The sequence below is a fragment of the Lemur catta genome, chromosome 8, assembly GCF_020740605.2.
Source record: "Lemur catta isolate mLemCat1 chromosome 8, mLemCat1.pri, whole genome shotgun sequence".
In the NCBI taxonomy this organism is placed as follows: Eukaryota; Metazoa; Chordata; class Mammalia; order Primates; family Lemuridae; genus Lemur; species Lemur catta.
This window is the reverse complement of record NC_059135.1, coordinates 55,061,388-55,086,669: the sequence shown is the minus strand read 5'-3', so window position 1 is coordinate 55,086,669 and position 25,282 is coordinate 55,061,388. Positions and strand designations below refer to the sequence as shown.

The 25,282-nt window shown below is 45.0% G+C and overlaps 1 protein-coding gene across 2 annotated transcripts in view; it reads left to right on the top strand.

The window, feature by feature from the left end:
• The window catches only part of GAD1 (glutamate decarboxylase 1), a 40,655-nt gene that overhangs the window by 3,956 nt on the left and 11,417 nt on the right, over nucleotides 1–25,282 (top strand). Inside the window, exons 2-10 of one of the 2 annotated variants that reach the window (XM_045558719.1) lie at nucleotides 1,075–1,137; nucleotides 7,167–7,325; nucleotides 9,036–9,278; nucleotides 14,440–14,530; nucleotides 21,257–21,369; nucleotides 22,877–22,992; nucleotides 23,076–23,155; nucleotides 23,378–23,432; nucleotides 24,778–24,894. In XM_045558719.1, the coding sequence (XP_045414675.1) occupies nucleotides 1,075–1,137; nucleotides 7,167–7,325; nucleotides 9,036–9,278; nucleotides 14,440–14,530; nucleotides 21,257–21,369; nucleotides 22,877–22,992; nucleotides 23,076–23,155; nucleotides 23,378–23,432; nucleotides 24,778–24,894 (1,037 nt within the window). Of the gene's footprint in view, nucleotides 1–1,074; nucleotides 1,138–7,166; nucleotides 7,326–9,035; nucleotides 9,279–14,439; nucleotides 14,531–19,776; nucleotides 19,857–21,256; nucleotides 21,370–22,876; nucleotides 22,993–23,075; nucleotides 23,156–23,377; nucleotides 23,433–24,777; nucleotides 24,895–25,282 lie in introns of those variants that run through there. The other variant, XM_045558718.1, reaches the window with a different exon arrangement.

Genomic DNA, 25,282 nt, shown 5'->3' with positions numbered 1-25,282 from the left:
CGCACCGATTTCCTATCACTGGAGCTCCATTTGTGGCACGCTGTCTCATCGACTTCGGTCTATTTCTTCTACCCGCTGGGGCTCTGTTGTGCCTCGGGTTTAATGGCTGTCACTCTCCTTATCGCAGCCAACACTTGCTCGGGGCTGGAGAGGCGGGCTGGGGTGGGTTGGAGGGTGGGAGCGATTGGAGGCGCCTTGCTTTGAGAGATAGGAAGGGGATTTCACGCTGGGTCCACCCCACCAGCCCGCGCACGGGCTTAGCAGGCACGGGGCAGGTTTCTGCGCTCCTCGCTGGAAGTTGAACCCCAAAGGCAGGTAGAGAAGGAAAAGCCCGCAGCTCCTGGGTCTGCGATTCGGACCCAGAGGAAAGCTGTCTGATTCCATTAGCCTTCGCCTGCTCCAGATCCAAGATGTCCGTAGGAAGGGTTAATGAGGGGCACGTTGGAAAGAGGGGGCCGGGGATGAGGACCCGAGGCGCACTATTGTCTTCCCGACTCCCCAGTCTGACTGAAGAGCAGTCATGCGAGCCCGATCATCTAGTCAAATACTATTTTTCACCCAATTAATTCCTGAACTCTTCCGCGACCCCATTTCATGCCAGTTTATTTTAAGCTGCCACTCGGCTGGAGACCCGCCAAGAAATTATGAGACGTTTCGGTCCCAGATGCCTCTGTGTTCCGTTTCTGGGCTGCTGTGGTCGCCCATCGAGTCTGCGGGGCCTGGCCGGTGGGTGCTGGGCAACTCCAGTGGCGGGGCCTGGCCCTTTGCGCGTGGGGCAGCCTTCGCCCGGCTCTGGCCCCACCACCGCAGCTGCCGGGTGGGGGCCAGTTGGGGGCACCCCTGCCTCTCAGAGACACCACTCTATACCTGAAGCCAGCAGTAAGAAGGGAGCGTGATGGGGGCCCGGAGGGCACGAATACGCCTGTCGGCCCACAGATTCGGCTCCCTGCCTCATTCAGCAAAGAGCTTCTAATGAGGAGCACGAGCGAAGACCTCCCCCTCCCCCGAGAACACCTTTGCCATTCACCCACTTCCCCACAGTCTGCCTGACCGCACCTCTCTCTCTCGTCCTAGCGTATGACACCTGGTGCGGCGTGGCCCACGGATGCACCAGAAAACTGGGGCTCAAGATCTGTGGTAAGTAAAAGGGCCCGCTGGGGCACGGCGGGGCGCGGGCTTTGTGGATTTGGAACAGTGGGACGCGCTCGGAGGGGATCCCGGCTCTTGGGTCTGAGTTTCCAATCACAGCCAGGACGGCGGGCAAAGACACTCCCTTACAGACCTCGGCACTCCTCAGCCCTCCCCTGACCCAGTCCCGAGGGGAGTCCCCAACCCCAGCGATCGCGTAAAGGGGATTCCGAGTGCCCCGTCTGGCCTCGCTCGCGGAAGCAAAGCGCCCCCGCGCGGCAACCCGGCTTTCCTAGGCCAGCACCTAGGCGGCGCTGACCCTGCGCATTCTGCCCGCGAATCGCAGGCCGTGTAGAAATGTGAACTGATCTGGCTTCCTCCAAGAGCAAACCAAAGGCGCGATATCTGCCCAAGGCTGTGGATGACACCTGGTCCCCTTGTTCGTCTTCACCCCTTTCATCCCCACCTCCACCCTTGGTCTGGGCGCGTTGAAAGTAGTATCACTGGCTTGAGGTTTTTGCCCTGAGATGTCACAACGGATTCAAAATTTTTTGAGGCCAAAGGAAAGGATTGCTTGCAGCCCTCGGTGGCCTGCCTGCGAGAGGTGCGGGCAGCGCAGGGTTTGCGTGGCACATTCTTCAAGGCGAGGAGGGAAGGGAAACCGGGCAGGCAGGGCGGAGGGGGGTGGGGTGCAGCGGGTGGGAGCATCGGGGAGTGTCGGGCACGATTTGCCAGGGAGGAAGGAAAATAGATCAGGGAGCTGGAGAGGAGAAAGAACTGCTCTGTGGAGACGCGAGGGTCTGAAATGAAAACGCCCAAGGGATGTAATTTTTTTTGTTTTTTAAAGAAAAAGGGAGATTTGTTTGAAGGGACACAGCTGAGCGGCTCCAGCTGAACAATAAGGACTTGCTTTCCTTGCTACATTTCACCGTCTAAAATTCTCCAGCCTTATCGGGCCAGAAAATACGGATGTCCCCGGGCAGAGGGTGGGGAGGCGGGGGAAGATTAACGAGGGGCTTATTAAAGAGCCATCCGTTATCCCGCTGCGCGCGGGAGATAGCGGCGGACACGCCCGCCCCAGCCCCGGGAGCGCCGGGAGCCGGGCGGCGACTGGGTGCTCCCTGCACCCGATCTTTCCAGCCTCCCAGGGTCCCGGGTCCCTGAGGATGGTGGCAGTTCGGAGTCTCACCAAAGACGGGTTATTTAGCAGCTTGGAGGAACCACTCCCTTCCCCAGCTTGGCCGTACCTTGCCCCCCTGCGTTTCTGAGGCTGTGTGTTCCCTTGGTCCTGGGACCCGCCGTTTACGGTGGGGAAGGGAAAGCTCGATCCCTAGACCTGGCCATTTCCCAGGGAAAGCCCAGCCCCGCCGAGGGGCGGCCGGGGGGTTGGCCCTCTCCCCAGAGCGCCCGGCCCGAGGGCCGAGGCCAGGGACGCGCCTTGGCGCTGGAGCAGCCGGCGACCACAGAGCTTTGTTCTATAAATAGCCCCCCACCTCCACTCCCAGTCCTCCACCCCCACCTCCATCCCACCCTGCCGCCATTCCCGGCTTAATGGCCCGTTTCGCGCCAGGTCCCCTCGGCGGCCGCCGCGCTCAGCTTCAGCAGCAGTCATTGTCATGCAGCCGGGCAAGCAGAACTGAGCAAGCCCTGGGCGCCCGCCGCATTAGACAACTGGGTAGGGGCAGGCTCGGGGTGAGGGCTGCGGTCCCTGCGGTCCCGGCCTGCCGAGGGCGGTGAGGGGGACAGCCGTCATCCACCCCCATCCCGCCCCCAGCTGCCCAGGCTGCCGGCCCTGCGGGTCCGCCAGAATAAAATGTCTGAGCGCCCCTTTGGGGACATACCAGATGTGTCCCGAAGGGGTAAAGGGGCAGGAAAGAGTTGACTTTGGCTGGGTCAGAGAATAGGGAGCCCTAAGCTGGCGTCAACTTCCCTTCCCTGCTGTCAGCCAATGCCGTGAGGGAGAGCTCTCGGGGGCTGCAATCCTCAGAGAATTTCTTCTCTGTTGTAATTCATCACCCCCCACCTCCATTACCCAACACTAATTTCTGAAAGTTGCAACCCGTGTGCCTGGAGGAGAGGACAGGGTAGTCTGCTGAGGGGAAATTGCCCTTGGCTAAAATGCTCTGTATTTGGGGCCACAGGTTAGGAGGCTTCCCATTAGGTTTGATTCTGAAAGAATACGAAACACCAGTAGGATTTGTTTTCCATACTTTTGGGCCAACTGTGGCTTTTCATTTTAATGTAGTGGAGGCAGAGTGCAGTCTTTGGTTTTGGCCACAGATCCACAGCTCCCTGGCTGGCAGCCCCTCCCCCTTCATCCCAAACCTTCATGTACCTTGGAGGGTACCCTCTTGTCCTGACACCATCCAGTTTGGTGTGACCTTTCACCTTAAGAGAGCCCAGGGACTAATGGTCCTCTTCCCAATTCTAAATTCCTCGCCCTGGGTGGCCCCCATTAGCATTTTTCATCATTGCCAAGATTCAATCCCCACCCATGCTCCTGCCTCCTTCCCCCAAAGTAGGGGAAGGAAGCTGCAAGGAAGGCAGTGACTAGTGGTATTCCTGGCTCTGGAGGTAGACTCCCCCAGGAGAGTAATCAGCTAGAAGAAACCCAGGGTCTTGCCAAGAGCTGGAGAGTGGCTGCAGGCATGGTGGCATGACCTAAATAGAATGAGTGGCAGGGATCTCTAAGTTCTGGCCCTGGGTGCTGCTAACTTCCCAATGTGTCCTTGGGCTTCCATCACTTGTCTATGCAGAGGTCCCAAACTTGCTGCCAATTACAGCCCTTGAGCTGTTTTATTTAGCCCATACTCTATGTGTATGCGTGTGTTGTGTGTGTGTGTGTCTGTGTGTGTAGTTTTGTATCAGTTAGTTGCCAACTTTTAAAAAGAGGCTTCAAGTATTCTACATTTCTGATTTCTTAGAAAGTGGGGGACAGAAGATATAACAGGGTGCTGCTAGCCCATAAAAATCAGAAAAAGAGCCCCTTTCTCCAAGTAGATACAATTCCGTGCCACAGCTTGGTGAATAGAAAATGTGCTGGGCTTCAGCTCCCACGTCCCAGTTGGACACACGCACCTATGCCATGCGCACCTGTGCCATGCACAGCTCGAAGCCCCACTTTGGAAACAACTGACTGGAACCAGGCGCTCTAGGTACACACACACTCACTGGGCCCCCAGGCCTCTGTGTTTGGGAGCAGGGGTGAGGAACCAGCTGCAGGAGCTTCCCCTTGGCCCAGAGGTCAAGTCAGGACAGGGCTGGCCTTCTGTTCTACCCTTGAGGCTGGCCACAGTTCTGCAGCCTGGCTAACACCACAGCAGCTGTGCGCCTCTGCTCAGCTTTCCTCTTTGCCTCTAAGGATGTGGAGCTCCATTACCAGTTAGCCACTGGCTTAACTGGGTCCTCACAGCTGGGTGTAGAACAAGAGAAAGTCCAGTCTGCTGCATTCTTAGGGACGCCTTCTTCTGGGACCCTGCTAGCCAGGGAGGTTATCAAAGCACTGACTTCAATATCACCCACCACCTCTTCATTCTTAGAGAGGGAGTTCCTTCCAGGGCCTCTCAGAGCCAAGAGAGGGCTGGATCATTTACCTCTTTTGAGGGTCCCAATATCTTACAAAACAAACACCTTCCTAAACAAAGTGAAAAAAATGGCTGTATACATTAAATGTTTGCATTGGCAAACTAGTATTTTTTTTAACACAAAGCATAATGCAATGTAAGTGTGCTGTTTATAAAATACAGAATTTAGAGAAAATTCAGATTTTTAGTGCACTGCAGGAAGTATGGCCCAGGAAAAGGAAGCAGGTTTAAAGTTGTATCATACTTATCATCTCTCAACCCTATCAGGACATCTTTGGGGTAGCTGAGTCAAAACCTCCTTTGGAGATAACATCCAAAGCCTGGGGTTCTGCTCCTTGCAGTTGTGCATAGGAAAAGGGTTCCAAGGTGGGGAGACTTAAGGCTTTCCCGGAGAGGGAGTCGGAGGCCCAAACAGAGGTCAGAGACTACAGAGTAGAGGTTCATGAGATAGGACTTCACCCCATTAGGCCACATGGATGTGGTCTTTCCAGCCTGGCAAATTCCACAGCTCACTGTTCTGGGACAGAGGGGGACAGCAGTGTCAGAGTTAGGGAGCCAGGTGATCCTGCATCCCTCTGGCAAATGAGTGCTGGCTCTGGTTGTGGACTCTGATGATTTGGAGGAGGAATTCAGAAAGTAGGAGAGGTGACGGAAAGGATACCTCCCCACCTCATCTTTATATCCTAGCTTGGAGCTCTATTATAGTGTACTTCTCCCCCTCTGATGTCCTTTCAGGCTTTAGCGATAAATTTAAAAGCCACTAAAACAATGAAGGGCCTGGTGCCTCTGCCTTCCCATTCTTCCCTCCAAAAATAGCCCGTGGCTCCTGTGTGTGAGAGGATTCTAACCACCACCGCCCTCCCTATGCATCCTCCTTCCCTCACCATGCATCCTTCTTCCACCCATCACTGTTGAATTGCAGTCCTGGGGAAGCAAAGCTGAATTTTCCAGATTATCTTGCCTTTCTCGAACCTCCTGGGACTTTCTTCCAAACCTGCCTTGTGATGTGTGACTCCCCAAGGATCTTGGTATCTACAAAGACAGATTTGGGGTCACTAAGAAGCTTAGAACTTTCTTCTACTTTTCAGTGTGTTGCATTTTGGGCTAAGATCGAGGCTGAACTGGAGGAAGAGAAGCTGAGGGAAAGAGTGAGCTGCAGGCCAGGTGTCCAGAGGCGTGGAGGGGGCGTGGCTCACGGCAGATTCTCCAGCCTCTCTGGCTCAGTCCTGCCTCCCTGTTCGCTGCTGGTGTTCGTACTGCTCGCCACAGGTGGGAGGGACTGCTACTCCCTCCCAGGGGCAGAAGTGAGGCTCTGTGTGTCCCACCCTGGGCTCAGAATTCATCTCTGTGGAGTTCTTGGATGATTTTCTATTTTTGCTGTGACATTAGTCACCATCTGCTGGACTGCAAGCTCCTGGTGGGTAGGGGATCTATCTCGCTGATCTTCATCTGTCCCCTATCTTAAATGCTTAGCAAAGAGTTTTTATACAGCAGATGCTCAGTAAGTACTAATAGAATTAAATGTCAACACATAAGATTCTCATCTTTCTTGTCTCTTGCCCCTGTACCTGTATTCAAGGAGAGGGGGTGATACAGGAAAAGCTGCATTTCAGGTTTGGGTCAGAAAAATACCACTTATATTCGACCCCGGAAGCGTTACCTGCAGCCAGAGGAAAGCATCTTCCCTAATCCTCAGTGATGGACCTCACCCCTCCTCCTCCCTCTGCTGTCCTCACCCCTCCTCCTCCTGCTATCCTCACCCCTCCTCCTTCTGCAGTCCTCTCACCTTCCTCCTTCTGCTGTCCTCAGCCTCCCCCTCCCTCGGCTGTCCTCCTCCCACCTCCCTCCGTGTCCTCATCTTCCTCTCTCTGTTATCCTCACCCTCCTCCCTCTGCTGTCTTCACCTTCCTTTCTCTGCTGTCCTCATCCTCCTTCCTCTGCTGTCCTCATCCTCCTTCCTCTGCTGTCCTCACCCTCCTTCCTCTGCTGTCCTCATCCTCCTTCCTCTGCTGTCCTCACCCTCTTCCCTCTGCTGTCCTCTCCCCTCCTCCTCCCTATGGTTGTGCAGCCCATAAACCCAGTGCTGGCAGCATCCTCTCTGATTGTGTCCCCTCCTTTAAAACCCCATCCTGGGGCTGGTTACTGGAGTGGAAGCTGTCCAACTGACTTAATTCTGAGTTCACTGTCACGTTCAGAGAGGAGAATGGGCTTCACTTACTGATTTTCTTTCTTGCATGACTGGGTCTGTGCCACTGATAACACTTGGCACTGCCCCCTCCCTGCCTGAAGGCGAGTGGTGCCAGAGCCACTATATGTAAAACACAGACATTCGGCTTCTCTTCTCAGGAGAAACGTGAGCCCTGCTCGGAGAGTTGACTCAGCCCGGCAGCGGGCACTCGGGGGCTAGGCTGGGAGTTTGGAGCACTCTCTCTGACCTGGCTTCTTGTCCCATAGGCTTCTTGCAAAGGACCAACAGCCTGGAAGAGAAGAGTCGCCTTGTGAGTGCCTTCAAGGAGAGGCAGTCCTCCAAGAACCTGTTTTCTTGTGAAAACAGTGACCGGGATGCCCGCTTCCGGCGCACAGAGACAGACTTCTCCAACCTGTTTGCTCGAGGTAGTCCTCCCCCACTCCCAGCCCTGGTGCTGTCCAGTAGATTTTTTGAGTTTCTTGCCCTTTTTTCTGTAATTTTACTTCTTTTATCAAGAAATGTCTTTACTGACTGGGTGCAATGGCTCACGCCTGTAATCCCAGCACTTTGGAAAGCTGAGACGGGAGGATTGTCTGAGGCCAGGTGTTCAAGACCAGCCTGAGCAAAATAGTGAGACCTTGTTTCTACAAAAAATTAAAGAGAGAGAGAGACAGAGAAATGTCATTACTGTCTCTGAACTCTCATGAAACTGTGTTTCCAATAGTGGAATATGATCAACCCCCTCTGTCTCTACTGCCCAGGTCTCTATTGTTTTAGAAGCTGCATGAGGGGAGTCAATAAAACAGTCAACTCTAAAGGCAATTGCAGGGCAAAATACGAATTCATAGAATCTCAGAATCCAAAAGAATCGTACGTATAAGGAAAGCTAATGATTCCCTTGGTAACATTTATCCTCCAAGATTGGCCGCACACACAAAAATCACCCTGTGGGAAGCTGGAAGTCTAGGCCTCATAACCAGAGTGTCTTGAAATTCATTTTCCTTGGGGAGCTCCTCCACTAGTTTCTGCAGCCCCCACAGCACTGGCCTCAGGAGGTGCTTTGCCAGACTCTCCCCAACAGCTCAAAGGTAGACCCACCGCCACCCTCTCCCACTGACTCCCCAGCTTCATGTGTGAAGCTCCATTTCACACATGAGTAGCCTCTCAGAAAGTCTATGAACCCCTGTAAAGTGTATGCAAAATTTCCATGTATGTGCATATGTGCCTTTTTCTGGGGATATGGTATATCAGATTCTCAGTGCATATATTAATACATAACCTGGAATGAAATTAGGCGTATAAAGATATCAGGGCTAATATTAGGGATCTCTGTGGCCACTGACTGGCCACAGAAGCCAGACCAGAACATTAAACAAGACCTCACTAAAACCTCAGAAATAATCCGTGGAATAGACACAGGGCATCATGTGCAGCCAGACAACCTGCTCTTGAGCTATGGCTGACAACCGCAATTGGGGCCTTACCTCTCTCCTCACTGGCTAACCTCCCAGCCTACTCTACCAAGCAGAGCCTATAACCCAAAGTCACCTCCAGACATTTCAGAGTCCAGGACCTAAAGGATGAGGTCAAGAGAAAGGCAAGGGCCCCTCTTCCCACCTTCTTGAGCCCTACCTTCTAGTTCTAGTTTCCTGTCTGAGGACACCAAGGGGCCACCCTCTTTGGGGCGACCTAAGCCTCCATCCACAGAGGCCTTACCCTCTGCCATCAACAGATCAAGCACATCATAACACCAAACCAGAGGTACAGGGACATACCTGGTCCCAGGGGAGCATGACGGAAGTCCCCCCACCATACTCTTCACAGGTGCCCATTCAGCCTACAAATGGGAGCTGCAGTGACAGGCTGCTCACAGCTTCTGAAAGCTCCATTTCACACATGAGTAGCCTCTCAGAAAGTCTATGAACCCCTGTAAAGTGTATGCAAAATTTCCATGTATGTGCATGTGTGCCTTTTTCTGGGGATATGGTATATCAGATTCTCAGTGCATATATTAATACATAACCTGGAATGAAATTAGGCGTATAAAGATATCAGGGCTAATATTAGGGATCTCTGGGCCAAAGAAATCCAGATATGAGTCAGGTAATGACCATATGTTGGGTTTCCCCCCTCAGATCTGCTGCCGGCTAAGAACGGGGAGGAGCAAACTGTGCAGTTCCTCCTGGAGGTGGTGGACATCCTCCTCAACTATGTCCGCAAGACGTTCGACCGCTCCACCAAGGTGCTGGACTTCCACCACCCACACCAGCTGCTGGAGGGCATGGAGGGCTTCAACTTGGAGCTCTCTGACCACCCTGAGTCCCTGGAGCAGATCCTGGTTGACTGCAGAGACACCCTGAAGTACGGGGTTCGCACAGGTAAGGGTGAGAACCAGGGGACATGTAGCGGCCCCCGTGCCTGCCATCTTATCCTTACCAGCTGTGAGGATATCACATCACACTGAAGGAGAAACATAAGCCTGGTCTAGGAAGGCAGCCAAGTGCTCAGTGACCACAGGAACAAGCTTGGGCAGTAACAGTTGGCAGAAGGCCCCAATCCCGGCTAAAGGTCATCGTCATTTATTGCTGTAAAAGTAGATCAAAAAGATACAACTGATGCTAGGTCAGTTCTATATCAAGAGTTTTCATTCTTGGTTTTATGTTATTCACAGCCTAAAGAGAGGAGAGTGACCCATCTTCTATTTCCTTTCTCACCTCTATTTTTACACCCATTTCATTCTGATAAATCCAACCCTTGCCTGTCCCTATACTGGGGAGAGTTGGGCCCATTCCCCTCCCTTTCTGTATTAGTTTCCTAGGACTGCCATTACAAATTACCACAGACTGGGTGGCTTGAAATAATAGAAATTTATTCTCTCACAGTTCTGGAGGCCAGAAGTTTAAAATCAAGGTGTCGGCAGGGCTATGCTCTCTCTGAAGGCTCTTGGAGAGGATCCATCTGTTTTAGTCTGTTTGTGTTGCCATAAAGGAATACCTGAGGCTGGTATTTTTCTTTACAAAGAAAAGAGGTGTGTTCAGCACACAGTTCTACAGGCTATACAAGAAGCATGGCGTCTGCATCTACTTCAGTGAGGGCCTCAGGAAGCCTCCACTCATGCAGGAGGGTGAAGGGGAGCAGACATCAAATGGTAAAAGAGGGAGCAAGAGAGAGGAGGAGGTGCCATACTCTTTTTAACAACCAGTTCTCTCAGCAACTAAGAGTGAGCTCCCTGGAAAATAGCACCAAGCCATTCATGAGGGATCCACCCCCATGACTTAAACACTTCCCACCAGGCCCCACCTCCAACACTGGGGACCATATTTCAACATGAGACTTGGCAGCACCAAACAAACCACGTCCAAACCATGGCACCATGGTGGTTGTGGGCAATCCCTGGCGTTTGTTAGTGTGTAGATGCATCACTCCAATCTTTGCCTTTGCCTTCACATGGCATCCTCCCTGTGTGTGTGTGTGTGTGTCCAAATGTCCCTCTTCTCATAAGAACATCAGTCTTTGGATAAGACCTCACTCTAATCAAGCACGACTTCATCTTAACTTGATTACATCTTCAAAAACCTATTTCCAAATAAGGTCACATTCACAGGAACCAGGGATTAAGACTTGAATGTATCTTTTTGAGGGACACAATTTGACTCACAACACCTTCTACTGACTAGGCCAAAAAGTTACACACACACACCCCCAAACACCCTTCACATTCTACTCCAGCTTCTAAAGTTTATACACTGTGAGTCACCAAATCCTATTTCTACCTGGGAGTCCTTCAGGATGTCCTCTTGCCTCCTTTTCACGTTACAAGAGCTCTCTCTAATTAGCAATCCTGGCCAAAGTGGTTACTTTCCAATTGCCTCAAGTTCAAGGACTTTTTGGACCTTTTGTTTCTAAGCCCAGGAGTGAAGCGGTGGTTTCTTCTCCCTGTAACTCTCTCCCCACCACAGTCTGGCTTTCCTGAGCTCCCGGGCAGCCAGATCAATAGGAAACAGCTGTCCCTCGCATGGTTGCCACCACCGGGAGAACCCCAAGGCCACAACTGGCAGCCCCTGGTTCTTTTTTCTTCCTTTTCTCTCCTTCTCCTTTATGTTCCCTCTCACTCTTCTTAGTCATTTGAAGGTAGATTTAAGACCAAGACTGGGGATGATAGAGCTGAGTAAGACTATTAGATGTCAAAAACAAAGTCATATAATGAAATAATGAGGCTGGCCAAGGAAGCTTTTTAAAATAAGGAAGCCCAAATAGCTTTTAAGAGCTGCCAACACCACTGGAATACTTGTGTGGCTTCATTAAATAAATGCTGGATAGACAAGACTCAATTATATGTACAAAGTCTGTGGTGTTTGATTTTTAAAGAAAAGCACTCTCGTCAATTTACATGGAGTTACATCTCTTCTTGGGCTGAGAGCTAACCTATTCCTGATGGAGAATAAGTTGTGTTTGGCTGAATTTTTAAAAGATTCAGAATTCCCCATGTATGTTTTAGCTTGACTTGCTTTGGTCCAGTGTTTTGTTTTTGTCAGTTTCTTCTATATACACTTTCTCAGAGAGATGGGGGCCATGTGAGTTTATTATTAAAGCCCCGATGATATTGTTCCTCAAAGAAAAATACATGATTTTTTCATAATAGCATATCATATTGTCTGTAAACCTAAAGCATCTCACGATCAGAGAGAGCATGGACTTTCATTAGTCCAGTGTCTGAATCCACTTAGGTATTTGGCCAGCAAACATCTATTTCTGTTCTTTAGAGCCACTTCTGGGAGCAGACATTTACCTGCATTTACAGAGCTCACAATCGTCCAAGCACTAGGAAGCCTTCGCCCACACCTTAGGTACCAGCCCTGGTGAAAGTACGCTGTTGCTGCCATGGGACAGCACAGCTCCGGGCGGCTGCTCTGTAATTTAGATGTAGATGCAGCAGCAATAGAATAAACAAGTAGCTACACACAGTGAAAGATATTTTTTAAAAAAAGGATATTAATGCATTAATGCTCAGCCAAAATAATGAATTGGTTTTTAACAGTGAAAACATACTGATCTGGATATAGTCTGTGAAGGGATGATGATGGCATTTGGAAATTGCTCTACAAATTAACAAAATAACTTTAAAATTTTTTATTTTAATAGATTTAGGGCATACAATGGTTTTTTGTTACATGGATGAATTATATAGTGGAGAAGTCTAGGCTTTTAGTGTACTCCTCACCTGAATAGTGTACATTGTACCCGATAGGTACAAAAGCCTTCTTTAAAAAAGGAGCCAGCATATGTAGATTCTCCGTGAATTTACACAGATACTAGTTAGCCCTCAGTCACAGCAGCTACTTAGGTGATTTGTAGATATGCTGGACTCTCTTAACAGTTCTTTTTTAAAACCTTTTTATTATGGAAAATTTTCAACATACTAAAGTAGAATCATATTATGAACTCTATATACCTAACACCCAGCTCTAACTAGTATCAACCCCTGACAAGTTTGTTTCATCTGTACCTCCATCCACTTCCCCCTCTTCTGTTTTATGTAAAAGCAAATCCCCAATATAATATTATTGCATTCATAAATATTCTTCATCCTCAAGAACTCTTTTTTAAAAAAAAATCAATTAAAAAAAATTGTTATACCTGAAAAAACTCCACAAAATCTACAGTTCCTTATATCGTGAAATATTCAGTTAGTTTTCAAATTTCTAATCGTCTCATGAATGTTATAAATGTTTTGTTTAATTTTGTAATAACTCATTTGAATCAGGATCCAAATAGGTCCCTCCCATTGCAGTTGGTTGCTATGTCTCCTAATCAATAGGTTTCCCCTCGATCTCATCTTTTTTTCTTGCAGTTTATTTGTTGAAATACTTTATTTTTAAAAAATAACTCTTTCTCACCCTACCTGAATTTAGGTATGTGCTACTCAGTCTTTCGTCTGTTATTTTCATTGACAATAGAGAGTTGAAATTGAAATTAAACTAGATTATTTTGTTACTTGGTAGAAATTGTGGTACAGCATAAGATTTGGGGAGGCATAAGGTTATAACCATAAGCTAAAAATAAGGTTTTGGGGGACATTGTGTCCTTCATATTTTAGTGGACAAAGAGAGATTGTTTCACTTCACATCAGTCTGACTTTGTCCATCTTTGTCTCTACTGAGCTGTGTGGTTTTGCTACGTTATCAAGTAACACGATTGCATTTATTTATGATTCAGTCCTGTCTTGAAATGTTTACTGTTAAAAGTTTTTAAATGGTAATTGCATATATATTTTAATGGATTTCAACAAAATATGTTTCAGAAAATCTCTTAGATTCTGTTGGCACTGAACTAAGTAGAGTAAAATGGAATAGTTTAAGCTATTGAAAAGTCTCCATTAATGTCTAGAATCTGGCCCCATACTTACTAAGTTTACTGTTGATTTTTTTTTTCTAAAAATCAGTATTATTTCGTGGGGACTTTTGAGATGCAGGGATTGGTACCTTATATAAGAAGTCATAGTCCAGATGTTCTGAATCACATCCAGGGAAGAATAGCCATTTTCAGAGAGGAGAGTTAGAACAGCAACATTCAAACACTAGCTCTCTGACAGTTATTTCAGAGGCAAAGGCAATTTCCACTGGAAACACAGTAGTCAGCATATCTTTCTAACACCAGTTCTCTGTCACACATCCCTAGATAATCTATTGTGTTGACTCCTTCCTGACAGCCAGGCCAAGCCTGCTGCTGTGGAGTTGAGTTTTTTGGTGAACGCTAAGTTGGCAAAAACTTGGCAATACTCCTGAATTTGCTGAGAGCAAAGCCTGTTAAAGCATAGTTTGGGTTGCATAGGGCTTTAGAGTTACGCAGTAATAATTATTTCACCGACAGCTCAGTGAGTGAATGAGGCTGTGTTTGCCCATTTCACAGAGGAGATACTAGGTCATCTTAGCAATAAATTTAGTTTAACTGTCACCTGACTATCCATGGGCAAAACACATCAATGCTTGTTGTCATATTTGCCACAGAGACACAGAGAGCAGTGAATGGTCTCAGCATCAGCATCAGAGCTGGTGCTTTCCCAAAACTCAACTTGATCCACAGAGCCATGAACCCTCTCTGAGGCCTTGAGCCTCTCCCCCATTAGCAAATCTTGATTTGGAGACTAAAATCCTTGGGATTTTAAATTAAAGTTGAAGCACTTATGGAAAAAGTCAGGACCACCACATCCTCTATTGTAATTAAAAAAATAAATGTGACAAAGGGGTTCATCTGGAAGTCAACAAGTAAGATATCAGAAAGCATTATTAGTTTTATTATACTGGATTTTTAAAATTTAAAAGGATGACACTTTAGAAATGCAGAAGTTTGGGGGACATCATTAATGCTAAAGGCTATAGGGTGGGTCAACCTGCCCTTCCTTCTCCAATATCCTTGAGCAGCCCTGTTAGACAGACCAGGGGCCATCAATGGGACCCAGTGGGGCAGGCCTTTTGGCCTTGAAGGTAGCTGGAGAAATCTGGATCTGCCTTGATGCTGTCCTGTTACTCACTTCTCTAGGTCATCCTCGATTTTTCAACCAGCTCTCCACTGGATTGGATATTATTGGCTTAGCTGGTGAATGGCTGACATCAACTGCCAATACGAATATGTAAGTTCTGCGTAATGTTTTCATACAAGCAACCCTGATTTATGGCTATGGCTTGTTGCTTTAAAAGTCCAGTTCCAATGGTTTTGTTTTATTAAAGTTGCCCTGGTCATCTTTTATCTCAAAATCTTTTTGGTTTATCACACTTCCAGTGTACTGGTAGGAACTATTTTTGAATTGAATAATACAGCTTAATAAGAGCATGGTCGTGAGAACTAATAACTCTAGCTTTCAAAATTTAGTGTGAAATTTCATGTTAAAAGACTCTTTCTCTTAATGGGGTATCTAAAAAGGTCATATTTTGGGGTATGAACTTGGTTTCCTTTTCCCACCCAAGCACATTGGTCCTTATCATATTTCCTCTATAATTAAAGCAGCCATAAAGCCACAAATCAATTTGATCAATCTGTTGCTTAACTAAAAGTTCCAAAACAAAATCCATCCAGTACTAATACGTTATATATTCCTTTCAAAATAAACTGCTTGTTTTTCTGAATTTGACCTTTTTCCCCATACTTGTTTGTATAGACAAAGCTTTTGTTTCTAAGTTCTTATAAATTTATATGAAACGGACTCTAAGGTCCTGATGGGTACAAGTCCTACCTGGGTAGTCTTCTTGCAGTCACACCACAGTTTCTTTGACATACATGTGCCCTCTTTGGAGACAAGTTGACAGAGAGTGGCCATAGCCTACAGAGTACTGTCTTTGCTCTCAACACTAATGACAATGTTTTACCACTATCTATACATCCAGACAATGGCACCACATTCTTTTAAAATGTTCAAAAGAAAGTATTGAAGCAAATTTCTTACAATAATTTAGCTATATAAGATTTATATAGATATTAGTCACTGTGGAAATATTCAGAAAATAGCCACCCACTTTTTAAGTTCATGGTAAAGTAGATTCTGAAAAATGAATTTAGGTGAAAGGGTAATACTGTTTAAACTGAGAAATTCCATTTGATATCAATATAGAGTATAAATTACTCAAGTTCAAGGTATTCTATTTTTCTTAAACAAACTAGTACCAGCCACAAAACCTGAAGGGCATTTTAAAATTATATATTGATTCACGTGTGTTCTAAAGCTGTTCAATGCTGTGACTCAAAATACCTATGTTCAGAAAAGTTTCTATTAGTTAAGGATTCCTGCTTTGTTTGCTAATTTAAAACAATAGTGACAAATTTTAAAAAGCAGATGTGACAAGTGAAGCCTTTGGTGCTAAAAGGCATAAAAGATTAAATTGATTGAAAAACTAAAATGGTTTTCATGCTCCCTGCTCACAAGTCATGGTTAACTTCACGGAGTGTCCGTGCTGGATCAAGGAAAGTCCAAAGGACTGAGAGGAATTGAGGTCACAGATGACAATTGCTAGGAAGGTCTCCTCAAACAAAAAGCTCCACTTTGTAATCTTTACTGTATTATGTTATGATTTGTGAGATAAAAATATATCAGCCAGTACAGATACAGACATCATAATACGCTAATGACAACTTGAAAAAAGATAACAGTGCTTAATTGTAGCATCTGACACTAAGAAACAATTTAAATTAGAAAATACAGTTGTATTTACCTCAACTATTTGGAAAATAAATGAGAAAAACAGAGTAAAAGGTACATATTCATTAAGGTCTAAGTACCCATATTATTAAATAAAATAAGCACTGAATTCAGCCAGCATCTCAAAGTGTGTTCTGCAGCTGCTATTTCCTAATATATAGCCATTCTCAAGGTAAATAAAGGAACTCACCCCTTTGAACCATTTATGGCCAGATAGTCTCCCAAAAGGTTTCCCTTGAACCAGAAAGATCCCCCAGAGTCTCCTTTTTCGTATGTGTTCATAAAATCAAAGTCCCTTACTCATCTGTTAGCTCAGCTACAAAACACTAAAATATGTCCCAGCCATCTGAGGTCAAGGCCAATCCAACTAAATGACACATAGTAATTGCAGCTGTACTGAGCAGTAGATATTTATAAAATATGATCCGATTCCAACAGATCAATAGAGAAGGTTATTTAAAATAGTGAAATAGTTTCTGTCAGTTCTAGAGACAGGGAATTGTCTGAAGAAGTAAAAACTATCATCTAGAAATTGTTCTAAGCCAGCTCCCCTGGAAGATCATGGAATGTGGCAGTACTGTCAGGAGCTTAGGCAGAGTTTGCTTCCTTATGACAATTCCTCCTCCAACTGGGAATAGTGTGCAAACTAAGTCCAAGAGAGAATGGCAAAGGGATCTTTCTTTGACAGAACAGGATTTAATTAGTGATATACTCAGGTTTTTGACCTGTAGTCTCATTGAGTTTGGATGGCACCTGGTAACAGAGAATAATAACTATATTCTTCAGCATAGTCTTTTAAAAAGAACCATCCAATATCCTAATTCAAATAGCAAAATGTAATGTGCTTGACTGTTAAAACAGAAAGAATGTCTATGTTCATGCCTTTACACATGCTTGTGCATACGGCTTTGAGATATATTCTTCCAAGCAAGGATCCAATGAAGATCCAAAGAAAACTTCACAAACGTGTAGTTGTCCAAAGCACATCAGCTCTTTCCTTCCAAAACAGGGCCGCCCAGCACAATTGTGCAGGTTGAACAAGGCCCAAGTGTAAACAACAGCCTGCCAGCAATACCTGATGATGATACATAATCTTAACGGCAAGATCTATCAGGACCCTTTGTTGTGAGGTTATGATTTCAAGCATCTAGCACTTTATTGTCACAGAAATTACACAGAAGCAATTTTCCATGGGAGTTTTCCATCATTTTACACCACTAGGCAGGTTGTGAGAAAGGAGCCTGCCATGAGCAGTTCTCATTTGTCACAGAAAAGCAGCTGTGATGTAAAGGACTTGGAATTCTGACGCTGAACCTACTAACTGGGAGATCTTAAGACAAATCCCTGAATTTCTCTGAACCTCAGTTTCTTCATCAGGAAAATGGGAGATAATAGTATCTATCCTACAGAGTGATTCTAAGACTAAAAAAGGCTCCAGTCCTAAGTGCCTAGTGTATACAAGGCACAATACGTGCACCTAGGAAAAGCAGCCACCCCACAGGTCACTGTCGCCATTCGAGACCCTTCCCCTCAGCCTCCAACTCTTGTTTCTGTCTCTCATATCCGGACAGTTGTGGGATTCACTAAGCTCCCCTCAGATGTGTTACCTGCCACATCTGTGAGATGTAAGAGGCAGTCTAAGAGGAGTATCAAGATAGAGTCAATATGGAAAATTATTTGTCTTATTACAGAGTTTCCTGATTAGACAGTCACCAGGGATCCAGGTTCCTTGTGCCTTTCTAATCCCCATTGCAGCATGTGACTTTCATCCTTTAAAGTATGCAGGCTGGCTGCTGGAGCTCCAGCCATCACTCCTGTGTTTCAGAACTCAGGAAGGATAGAGGAAGGAGGAAGGGAGGGAGAGAAGGAAGGAAGGAAGGAAGGAAGGAAGGAAGGAAGGAAGGAAGGAAGGGAGGGAGGGAGGGAGGGAGGGAGGGAGGGAGGAAGGAAGGATAAAAGGTGGACATACTCCTTGCTGCTAAGGAGTCTTCTCAGAAGTCTCATATCACATTCCCATAGCACCTTTTTAGCCAGAACTTAGTCCCATGGCCACATCTAAAATATAATCTTTGATCTGGGTGAACTGCAACCCTAAATAAAATACTAAAATTTAATGAAGCAAGGGAAAATTGATATGGTTAGCAACCAGCAGACTCTGCCCTAAGAGAACTACAGTTTCTTAACAATCAATTGCCTTAGTTCTGAGTGAACCCCACTGGGCAGGTGATTTGAACCACTATAAAAGGGCTGACTCTCCTCCCTACTCAGAATATAGAAATGCTCAGAACTCTCCTTTAGTGTCACCCCATGAATGTCACTGTCTTAGTGCTTTCAATCCCATGTTCTTATGCTTCAACCCAGAGTTTTTGGCAGGTTTAGTTTCTTGTTCTGATTCCGAAATATAATCTTGTACTCTGACTTTAGCATCTGAACAGCTTCTTCTGCATTCATATTTGACCTTTGATCTCTTGACTTCATCTGCTTTCATCTGTCTTTTAGGGAAGGGGCACCTAACCTGGGTCCAGGTTATAACAGAAGAATTTCCTATAGTTGTGTACTAAATGATTTGCATGTCTTTATTTTTTACCTGGAGGGACTATAGCTTTCCCATGATTCCAAAGAGGTCTGTGAGGGATCCACTGCTTTGGGATGAACGGCAAGGCCTTCCATAAGGCTGTGGGTACAGCCTTATAGATTGGAAACATGGCCCAGGATGGGGAGGCAGAGTCAGAAGAAGTGTCAGGAACAAGGACCTCCACTTTAGCTCATTTGTCAGGCCTGGCTGTGGATCAACAACCATGGGTTGATACACTAGCTTTCAGGAGAGGATGTCAGGACTAAGCTCATGAGTCAGGATAAACTTGGTGGTAGCTGTGGGATAATTGGTCCTTCAGACCCAAGCAGGGACTACCAAACAGGATGCAGCTAAGGCCAAGAACCAGATGCTAGATTCATCCTAGTAAGCGTCCTCCTTTAGGTTGAGAATGGTGTCTTATGTTAATCATATCTTAGTCTCCTCAGTACGTAGGATGTCACCTGGCAGAGAATAGTCACTCAGTAAGCATTTGTTGAATAGAACTGAAAGTAAGTTTCAGGAATCATGTACCTGGCATAGCTAAGGAACCTAAAATATTAATAGATGATATCAGATAGTCTCATGATCAAAGTCTCTGGATGTTTCCTTGTAAACCTGAGAGTAATGGCTGCTCCTGGTCCTTAGACAGGGAGGCTAATTCTTGCAAACCTGGGGCCTAAACTGATTGAAGTCACTAAGCATGGAGTTAGACCAGCCCTTGGTATTCATCCCTATCCCTTCTCCCTTGCCCATGTGGTTCCCGCCTGGCCATCTAACACTGACTTGGCTATAACACAGCTTTCATCCAATGCTTGATTCGGTCCTGATATTATGGTGTACGGTTCCATTTGTTCCTTGCATTACCCCAGAGAGCTTTCTTATTTGCTATTGTGCCACCAGTACCTCTTCACCATGCAAAAATTTTTGCCATTTCAACATTTCCAAAAAGCAGTGGAATCACTGATAACACATTTGCTCAAGAATGGGATTCCAGAGCTAACCTCTGGATAGAGTCTCAAGAATGGTTAGAAGCCCTTCATGAGTTCGCCTCTTGGTACACTCAGCAGCACAGGCTAAACCGGGAATCCTTCTTTTCTTCTTCCTTTATCAGGCCATCAGACATGTGGGAGTGTTGGTTGCTACGGTGATGGGGCTCAGAGCAGAACCAAAGCATGATTGTGACCTCCAGAGGTGATGGTAACTGCACACATGGTTTCCAAGGGTCTTCCTCCTAACTTTCCAGGGGCCTCCCAAGGAAAATGGACATGTTCTTTTTGGAAACAAAATGCTTCTACCAACAGATGTATCCTGAGGATCCTCCTGGATCTCTTTGTCCTCTTCTATCACCATGTGATTAATGTGATTGCTCTTTTCCTCCATGATTAAAGCTTAGTAGCCTCACCTGTGTCTCATGTACGACAATAGTTACCCCATCCTTACAAATAGCTTTTCTAAAAGACTAAGCAAGCAATAATTCCCATTAGTCATCAACATTGGCATTCAGCTCAAACACCATAACCAGTGACAAAAATCTCCCCATATCACGTGGCTGAGTCAATCTAGGCATCTCTTTTTGGGAAAGATGGTCTGAGCCCAGCCCACAGATTCTAATGCTTAACAAGGCCAAGCAAAAACAAACAAGACAAACAGCCTCAGAGCTTAGTAAATATCTTTCTGTTTTCTGGCTGAATTTTCTGTGGATGACCTTCCTTGATTTCTCTTAGGCCCTATGTTTGGTACCATGATCTTGTTTCAGTGACTAGTCTACCAGACGGTGCCTCTGTTTTGAATTGTTTTGAAAAGAGCATGGCTTACTACTTTTAAATCAGTTTGTTAGAAGACCAATGTAACCTTCCGGAAAATCTGATGCCCACAGTTAGCTGCGTATGCCAGTTGACTATCTTCTTGTTATTTATAATTAGTAATTAGAAAATCATCACTTATAATTATTCTTGACAGATATTGACTTCAGAGAATTATAGAAACATAGCTGTCCTTAGGGATTATCAGTAGAAAAACCATGTAGATAATTATATTGAGATCTTTAAAACCTGGGTCAATATTTCCAATTATCTTCACAGTTTGCTTCTGGATATTTACATTGTTTTTAAAAGATAGACTTTGGCTATGGCTTTTATAGATTCTACAAATGTGAAACTGGCAGTCGGGTTTTTTTTTTTAAAAAAAGTTGCAACCAATTTTATGTAGAACTTAGAATGCTTTTTCTTTAATTAACATTTGCATTGTCCTACAATCTTAGAGGTAAAAGGGACTAAGAAAGATCATTTTCTTTCCTTTTGTTCCTCTGGGTGGGCCACAGCTGAGGCATTCCATTCAGATGAGAATCTGATTTGTTGGTGAAGTATCACAGTGCAGGTACTGCCACCACCTCTCTCGGTAACCCAGGCTGGTTTCTGACATTTTATGACTGGTGACTTAATGCATTTCCAGGAAATGAATCATTTTATGATAGTTGTTTTGATCATTTTTTTAGAGCCCAAGTACAAATACTAAACCAATCATCTGTGTTCCCAAAATAAGTGGCTTGACTTCTTTATATTCTTTCATCCTTTTTCTCACCACCCTTCCAGGTTTACATATGAAATTGCACCAGTGTTTGTCCTCATGGAGCAAATAACACTTAAGAAGATGAGAGAGATAGTTGGATGGTCAAGTAAAGATGGTGATGGGATATTTTCTCCTGGTAGGTTTCTCTTCTCTTCCACTGACTCTTTTCAAGGTGTGCAGTATGGACCCTTGGGATTCTTGGGAACACTAAATACAAAGTGACTTTGTGGAGGAATGATGCCCTTAAAAATTTATTTCTGATACTCTGACTTCCTACCTTTGTCAGGATAAAGGCCAGCAAGAATGCTACATTCTATGTGAACTAACAAAGGCTGTGCCTAACAGTATACAAACTGACAAAGGCTGCACCTAGATCTTGCTAAGCAGCTCCATTCTGCCGACAGCTGTTTGATTGTGCTGGGGATCAGTGAATCAAGATTATCAATTGATTGATGTCAGCCAAAATAACCTATCTACTTTGAATCTCTAGTTCGAAGTAGATACAATAAGAATCTTTACAATAAGGACATTCAGCCAGAGGTATGAAAATAAATAAATAAACAAACAAACAAGCAAACAAACAAGGACAGGTATTCTTGGATGTAGGGAAGAGTTATACATGGTGTCAGAGACAGTGTGATTGTCTACAATGGCAAAAGAAGAAATAAGAATTGTAATTGCTAGGCCAGGTATGGTGGTTCCCGGGAGGCTGAAGCAGGAGGATTGCTTGAGCTCAGGAATTTGAAACCACCCTGAGCAAGAGCTCAATGAGATGCTGTCTCTACTAAAAATAGAAAAATTAGCTGGGCATGGTGGCACGTGCCTGTAGTCCCAGCTACTCCGGAGGCTGAGGCAGGAGTATCGCTTGAGACCAGGAGTTTGAGGTTGTAGTGAGCCATGATGACGCCACTGCACTCTACCCAAGATGACAGAGCAAGACTCTGTCTCAAAAAATGAAAAGAATTGCAATTGTCCAAGCAATTCAAGCAGACCACAAATTTGCCTTATTTAACTGCCAGATAATTAAGTAAAAGTGACTAGTGTGCGTTGGCCAAACTTACATAAATAGTTACTTCAGTTCTCCTTTTGTCTTTATTTAGGTAACATGAATTTGTTTTTATTTTAATAAACTTAGAGCTCTCCTAAATGACTCAATAACTGAGTTGGGCTGTTCTTTGAAAAGAGTACCCAGGCAGGTAACCAAGCAATGTCTTTGTTTCCTTCTGTGGGCTCCATTACTCTCTCTTTCTCTGTCTTTCCAAACTCCGGGAACAGATTTATCTTTGTTCAGTAAATAGATTGAGCAGAAAATAGAAGCAGGAAGGTTGTAACTCACCTATCCCTTTGCAGCCACTGCCGCTGCTACCTCTTATATTTCTGTCTAAGCTTCAGGGGGGAAGGGCACTAGAATATGTGAATCATCTCCAGCCAGATTGCCTAGATAGCTTCAGTAATGAGTGTGACTACTTGTATTCCCAGGGCAGAGGGTCCAGAGAGAAGCCCCAGCAACAGGGAAGCTGGCAAAACCTACCAGGATATTCTCCTTCCCTTTCCTGGCCTCCCTAGTCTCTAGAAACACCAGCTCAGCCTTGTTAGAAATGATAAGAGCCCTTAAACCTTCTACTGTGTCTGCTTGCCTATAGGGGGAGCCATATCCAACATGTACAGCATCATGGCTGCTCGCTACAAGTACTTCCCGGAAGTTAAGACAAAGGGCATGGCGGCTGTGCCCAAACTAGTCCTCTTCACCTCAGAACATGTGAGTTGGGGGCTCTTGTTCTTGGATTGTGGTGTTTCCCAAGGACTCTCTAACATCTAATCTGAAGTCTCTGTTTGTTGCAGAGTCACTATTCCATAAAGAAAGCTGGGGCTGCACTTGGCTTTGGAACCGACAATGTGATTTTGATAAAGTGCAATGAAAGGTAGGCAGGGGAGAGTGAATATTAGGTTCTTGATGTATTAAATGTGTTCATCTGTTAAATTTGTTTTATTGTGCTTAAGGACTGGCTTAGTACAGTGTGCCAAGCCGCTAATGGTCTGTTGAAAATATCCGATTAAATTACTTTTTGCTGCTGCTAAAGTTTTTTTCATGTGCAATCTCGTTGATTCTTCATTTTAATTCTTTCCTTTTACAATAACTATAGGGGGAAGATAATTCCAGCTGATTTTGAGGCAAAAATTCTTGAAGCCAAGCAAAAGGTATGTCCTCTAATCTATGGTACATCTAAACTCCAGTGAATACAATTTTTTAAAAATACCTTCCTTCTGCCCTAGACAATAAAAGTCTTTAATAAGAGATAATTTTATTGTGTTTATAAAACTCTGTTCCCAGATATTTGCTTATTTCCAACTTGCAAAATAATTTAGTTTTAAAGCTATATCTACACAATATCAATTTTTTTAAAAGATGAAAAATTCATTTCATTAAACTACTTGTCCTGTCTTCATTGTGCCAAGTGCTTAATTTGATGTTCTTCAATAAATCAACTACCTGAGCATCATGAAGATATAGCCTAATTGAACTTTTCACTTGCTGCTTGTTAGGTCTTATCTCATTTTAACAAATACCATTTTAGCTCAAGATTCTGTTTAGCAAAGTGCATCCGTGCCCTGGCAGATGGCCCACAATACTTGGCAAATCCAGCCTCAACAAATTCTTAAACAAAAAAAATCTCATAGAACAGATATATCCACAAGTCACTGCCAGGTAACAGTCGGCCATTTACCAGCACATTGTTGTTTTGGTTACATTCTTGTACCTTCTTCTCTAATAGTAGTTGTTTATTGGAGTCTCAGCAGATGAGGAGGCTATAAATGTTTCGAGGACTGAGCAAGGAGCAGAGGTGGAGCTGAGCTTCACAAAAGCCTAAGACTCATAGATTTTCCCAAACCCATCTTAGCTTTATTACCCCACTCCCTCATTTATTTCCTGTTCATGTCAAAATTTCACTAGGTCCACAGTTACTTAGTGTTTCAGCTTTCACAGTGTATAAAATTATTTCAAACAACTAAACAATGCTTTAGTATAATCATTTTATCAATACACTTAACATGGCACCTAAAAGAACAATGTCCAGATGATATTTGGAACTATCCGCCCATCATTCCAAATACTCAATATTACTTTCTTGCTTTATTTTTTGCCATAGAACTTATCCCTATCAAGCATACTGTATATTTTGCTTATTTAATTTAATTTATTGTCTATCATCCCCCTACACATATGCACACACACACATACACACACACACACGACTGTAAACTCCACAGTGACGGAATTATTCCTCTATTGTGCTCACTGCTGTATCCCAGCATCAACAACAGGCCTGGTGCATAAAAGTCACTCAAAAAATAGTTGTTGAATAAATGAATGAATAAGTGAATGAAGCAATAAAGAATACTACCAGACATAGTATTTGACACCACACCAGCTCAGCCGATCACTGTTAGGAACAAATGCTACTGCAATTCTTCTACTTCATGTGGAAACAAGCAAATGAGAAAGGTTAAAGAGACTAATCAGCCTCTCTCTCTTACCTTGTAGGGCTACGTTCCCTTTTATGTCAATGCAACTGCTGGCACAACTGTTTATGGAGCTTTTGATCCGATACAGGAGATGGCAGATATATGTGAGAAATATAACCTTTGGCTGCATGTTGACGTAAGTGCTGTAACTCACAGAGCAGCCCAGTCCATTGGGGAGGGGGAGGGGATAGAAACAGTTCCGCTTTCTGATTTGCCTCAAGCTCCTCCCCACGCCTCAGCCAGCCCTTTCTCCACACCACATTAGCTCCAGCTCTTCTCGGGCCCCCAGCCAGCCATTCACGACTGGTACGTACCACAGGCCTGGGACATGCTCTGGGACTCATCCCGTCCTTGCACTGGCCAATTGCTGTCTTTTGTGGTTCATCCTAGAATATGGGCTCCATCACCTTCCCAGGTAGCTTTGTTTGGACAAATAGCTACAGAGTAAAATATAACTGATTTCAGAGGGAAAAAATATATATAAGATAGAACCTTTAGAAAGTGGCCATGAATGTGAACCCTCA